This window comes from Harpia harpyja, chromosome 3, assembly GCF_026419915.1.
Source record: "Harpia harpyja isolate bHarHar1 chromosome 3, bHarHar1 primary haplotype, whole genome shotgun sequence".
NCBI classification, from domain to species: Eukaryota; Metazoa; Chordata; class Aves; order Accipitriformes; family Accipitridae; genus Harpia; species Harpia harpyja.
The window spans coordinates 56,909,916-56,915,046 of record NC_068942.1 but is presented as its reverse complement, the minus strand read 5'-3'; the positions used below and the strand labels follow the sequence as shown (position 1 = coordinate 56,915,046).

The window sequence follows — 5,131 nt, the reverse complement described above, 5'->3', positions numbered from 1 at the left end:
ACACAAGCCACTCTGTGACCACTTAGAACAACTTTTACAGCACAGAACTACTCTAATATATTAAAAATCAGAACCCGGAAAAATAACTGACTTAAAAATGTGCAGGAACTGCCACCAATTATAAGCAGATGATTCTCTAAAAGGGTCTGTACAACACCTATTTCCCCCAAAAGGCCCTTTAACAGTGTGTGACAAACAAAGATCTTCAGCATGAGGCCAAAATCACCAAGAACTACCTTACATCTTGAGAAGAAAGCAGAAGAAGGGGTATATTTTTGTCATAATTCCCTACCACTGCAGTAACTAAGATGAAAATAAGATGACTCAAGGAAGGGCGCAAGCCTTGTGTTTTAGAGGTCCCTAGCAACTTGGCCTGAAGGAAAACTCCAGGTTTTTATATTGAATCTAATTGCTGATTTAACCCTGAACATAGGAGTGAAGCAGCTAACAGGTTTTCTAATGTGAAGTTCCCTAGTGTACTGTCTGGGGGCAGGGTGTGTTTGGGTTTTTTTAACTGTAGCAGTTCTTAAACATTTTGGATGGAAATTAAAAAATAAATCAGATGCCAAGTTAAGAATCGAGGGAAGGTTGCCGTGGGAAGGAAATTCCTTCTCAGCTCCCGAAAGTGATACACTGAGGCACAGATCTGTTGATCTGTTCTTCACACTTCATACAAGCAGCCTGGAGATAGGAACAAATGTTCTGTATCACGACTCTTAATTTCTAAGTCCTGCTATATGCTCCCCTCCATGATCTTCTCTAAGTCCATCTTGAAACAATGTAAGTTTGTTGCCTGATCTATTTGGAAGGTTTTTCCATGACCTTGCTCCTGTCCTGGTTAGAAACCTAATTTCCAGTCTGAGCTTATTCATGACCTATTTTTGATCTTGTGGGGCATTATTCTTTAATTAAATATTTCTTCTGCCACCCTTTCCCGACTCTGAGTCCCAGCTATTTTACATGGTAACACATTAGGATGGTTGTTCTGTTGCCTCGAGGGCCTGGCCAGTTCGGAGTGTCTCTGCTACTCTATGCACATGAACTTAAACATTAAGTGCCTGCTACTACTGCTAGCTTTCCTAACCCCCTGAATTTCCGATCCTGAGTTTCTTGTGTTGAGGAATTATTTAATAATACTCCTCCTGGTTCTCCTTTTCTAATTCAAACTGTCACACTGGATTTCTAAATGGCAATGTTACAGATCTTCAGCTGGTAAGATTTAGCCCCAGGATTGTCACCAGCATTCTAGAAAAGTATCTAAATAAACTCTTGGGTTGCTGCAGAGCAAGTGTGGAATAAACCTACCTACATAGCTGCTTTCATTATTCAACTGAACAGTGTTACAACAACTAGGACAGAGCAAGAGCAATGACCAAGCAGCAGCTCTGGATCCTGTTGTCTAGTACAGATACCAAGGACAGAAGAACACAGCAGTCCCTTCTCTGCAAGAAAGTTAACTGCTTACATAGCTTCCTCCCCTCCCTCTGACTTCTCCAAATGCCTTGTCTAAATGCTAAATAGTTTTGAAGGATGGAGAGTCCTTTCTGTGGCAAAAAAAAGAGGCACCCCTTACATCCCCCATCTCTTGTAGGTAGCTACAATAAAAATGCTACACCAGCCAGAACCACTGTCACTGTTAGCACATTCAGGGGTGAACATCTGCACCTACAGAGCAGTAGAGCAGACGAGGCAGATGCTGCTGTGTTTGGCCCAGCTCTTCTTCCCATGAACAGCACTACTTTATGTTTTTGGAGAAGGAAAAAAACTGAGTCTGCAGCCACTGGTGAGCTATAGGAGAGCAGCTCTCTTTACATCAGACACCTCTAGTTGTTAAAAAAAAAAAAAAGCCCAAGCCTCCCTAACCTACAGGCAAAATACGATTCTGAAGAACAGCCCCTTTCTGATGGCTGGTTTGCTCCTTGCTGCTGTCCTGCTGACAACCTGTAGCAACAGCCTTTCTTTCCTGCTCAGCTGACTGAACAGTGACAGCCTTACACCCACACTGAGACTCCATGTTGAGCTCACTGGATGGGGCATCCCGTGTGGGGCAACCCGGGGCACAGGTCAAAGTACACAAGTTCTAGTATTCTGCTTATACATCCTGAGCTGTTCACTTGTGGTACATACAAGCTCAACACTCGCAGCCAGTGTTGAGACTAGGGAAAGTGCAAGTGTCTGTGGCTGGAAACCTGGCAGAAAATGGGCAGGGAATCGCAGCAGCAGGTACAGTTGGACACCTCAGCAGCGCCTGCTCTGCGGTGGGGGTGGGGGTCTATTCTTGATGGTTTTGCATTTGGGAATATGTCTCTCAGCTGCTTGGGGAGCAAATCGGCGCCTGCAGTAGGGACAGGCAATGTACTCTGGGTTTTCAATGGGAGGCAATGGGGGCAGGTCAGACACCTTTCCTCCTTTGGAGAGGACTTGCTGCACCTGGCGGGCCTGGCGCAGGGTCTGGATGAAAACCTCGTGCTTCTGTCTCCAGTTGTTCCTTCTGGGTGGCGTATTCTGCAGAAGAGAAAGGCAGTCAGAGCAACTGGCACCACTGTCAGCCTCCATTCTCAATCTTACACTCAGGGTCCAACTCAGGTCACCCATCCCTGGATATTCCCTGTTGATGTAATACCCTCCCTGAGAAGCTGAGTCCCACGAAGGGGATCAAAAAGACCAGCACCAAGGGGGATTTGAAGGAAATACTGATGGATACATCAACACTTAGAAAGAGGTTGAGAATAACCAGAAAAGCAAGCAGTAGGGCCAAGGAACTGCAGAGGGTTGCTCTAGCTGCTTTGCAGGAACAGAGCTGCGTGTTTCCACTGCCTTAGTTTTAATAGCCTGTGTCACTACCTGGATTTTCAGCCAGTTCCCTGCAGCCCCTGATGTCACAGAGCTTTACTGCAGCAGACCCAGTCTGAATCCTGAGCATCCTGACTATGCAAGGAGTGAGCTTTCTCCAGGAGTACACCCTTGACACATTACAAAGACAAGTCAGTTAGGACCCCTGCCACCCACCTATTAGATTTTAAATGGATCTATTTATCCATGGCAAGAACCTTTCAAGGCAATAGCTGGATTGTATCCCTTAGCCCCATGTACGCGTGAAGGCGCTCGCATCTCACTCGGAATTAGATGTTGGGGTGGAAGGAACATAAGTAGTAGATGTGGATTGAGGGAGGCAAAGAGACTGCATGTTACCTGAGGCCTTTCTGAGCTCTTCCACTGCTGATACTCTTCCAGTTCTGTGCCCCTAGCTCTGGCCTTGCTGGAGTCAAATGCTTTCCTCTTGGAGCCTTGGCTCTTGCTGCAGATACCTGTGTGCTTCTCAAGCCTGGTGCTGAGAAACTTACGTCCGCAGAAGCTGCACTGTCCGAGCCCCCCCTGCTCCACAGCACTGGCAGTCTGCATGTACAGCACCTCTGCAGACGGGTGGTCACCAGACTCTCGGTCTGAGAGGGCAGAGGGAGAAGGGCTGCATTTTGGGGCCAGCTTTGAACAAGATGCTAAACGCTCCATGGGCTTGTGGTCTCGAATTTTGCTGTTGCTGGCCTCCAACCGCTCCTTCTTGAGTTTCCCCATAGCCAGCTCTTGGGGGTAGAGAGTGGTGCCAGGCTTGGGAACAGTGGCCTCTGCAGACTGCACCCCGCCAAAGACCCCATCACCTGGCCTGACTGCAACTCTGAATATTTTCTCTTCAGGGTGCCTTGCGGCTTTTCCCTCATGGGTCTTCTCCACTTTGTCTCTTCTCTCCTCTGCCTCAACAAGCTCCTTCTCTCTTTGAATCCTCCGAAGCTCCTCCTTTGTTCTCCTCAGCTTCTCTCTGAGGAGGGCCTCTTTCTTTCGAATTTCTTCTTCCAGGTTCCATCCATCTGCCTCCAACTTGAGGATGTAGGCCAGCTTTCTCCTGTATAGATGGGAGGCTGACTGTTTAGGCTCTGCTGTCCAAGGAGACAGCACTGCAGCTAGCTGAGACCTCCCTGCTGGAGGCTTCCCTTTGCTCATTGAGCTAGGCCTACTATTTGGACCTTCCTCCGTGTATGGGGAAGTTTTGGGCTGTGCTGTGTTGACCACTGGAACACTCACACCCTTGTGGTAAAGGATTGGTTTCAGGGGATGGGCACGATCCACTCCTTCTTTCTGTATGGCTACTGATTTAGCTGGCAGAGTCTTGGTCTGGCTGGTGAGATACTTGCTCTGCAGTCCGGCTGAACAGAAGTCTCTGTGCCTGGAGCCGTGTTGACTGCTTTCTGCAGAAAGAGAATATAAATAGCTTCGGCTCTTTCGGGCATAGAGATCCTTTAAACCTTCCTCTTTTTCAGGTATGAGTTCATGCTGATAGTTGTTCTTCTGGTGTTCCAGCTGGGAACTGGGAACAAGCTTAGCAGCTGCCACCACAGAATCCACCGGTGGAAACAAAGCCATTCGGTGCCTGAGAAAGAGCCTGAGGTTAGAAGCAAAGTCATTACAGACTATCTTACGCAAAACTGGACAACTTTTCTCCTAACAGTCTACACCTGGAGGCTACAATGAGAGGCTATAATAAATATTAGCAACAGTTTTGTAACTTTTCTGGGATCTGTAAATCTTTACCTTCCTTCCACCTAGGGAGCTCCCATGCTGCCTCTTCCAGTCCCAATCATTTATGCAACCAGAAATAAAATATGCTTTTATTTCACTTTCTGTCTGAGCCCGGTGTTATCATGGTGGCAGCAGAAGTATGCTGTACTGCCAGAGAAATTGTTATACTCCCCCAGGGTGTTTCCCGTAGCGTGTCCCTTCAGTTTTGACAGTGTAGCACGCAGGTCTGACAGGCAGGCGTCCGGTAAAGCCCAGTACAATCTTCCCGTGGCTCGTTCTACCACATCCCCCGGAGCGTGCCAGGTACCCACGCCGCAGGCCGGCCCCGCGGGGCGAGCGGGGTTACCTGCGGGGCTGCGGCCGGCGCTCTGCCCGGCCTCCTCGGCAAGCTGCGTCGCCACCCGTTTCGCTTATCGGTCTCCCATCGCCCGAGAGACCCGGCACCTGCTGCTGCTGCTGCTGCTGCTGCTGCTGCTGCTGCTGCTGCTGCTGCTGCTGCCCTCCGCCCTCGCCCCGGGGCAGCGCGGAGCTCTGCCCGCCGCCCGCGCCCGCCGCCGCC

General features: G+C 49.1%; 1 protein-coding gene across 1 annotated transcript; it reads right to left on the bottom strand.

Annotated features, from left to right (window-relative positions):
• Positions 1 to 879: 879 nt before the first annotated feature.
• ZC2HC1C (zinc finger C2HC-type containing 1C) lies at positions 880 to 5,011 on the bottom strand. Its single transcript, XM_052782755.1, has 3 exons — positions 4,919 to 5,011; positions 3,193 to 4,423; positions 880 to 2,505 (listed from the first exon to the last, which is right to left on the bottom strand). The coding sequence occupies exons 2-3, from the start codon at positions 4,414 to 4,416 to the stop codon at positions 2,239 to 2,241; spliced, it is 1,491 nt and encodes a 496-aa protein (XP_052638715.1). The 5' UTR covers positions 4,417 to 4,423; positions 4,919 to 5,011; the 3' UTR covers positions 880 to 2,238.
• Positions 5,012 to 5,131: the final 120 nt, after the last annotated feature.

What these genes read in the sequence shown, in the direction of transcription:
- ZC2HC1C (XM_052782755.1), bottom strand. Translation starts at nt 4,416, where the DNA reads ATGGCTTTGTTTCCACCGGTGGATTCTGTGGTGGCAGCTGCTAAGCTT. An exon ending in AGAGCTCAGAAAGGCCTCAG is followed by an intron (nt 2,506 to 3,192) that starts GTAACATGCAGT and finishes TCTCTTCTGCAG; the next exon opens with AATACGCCACCCAGAAGGAA.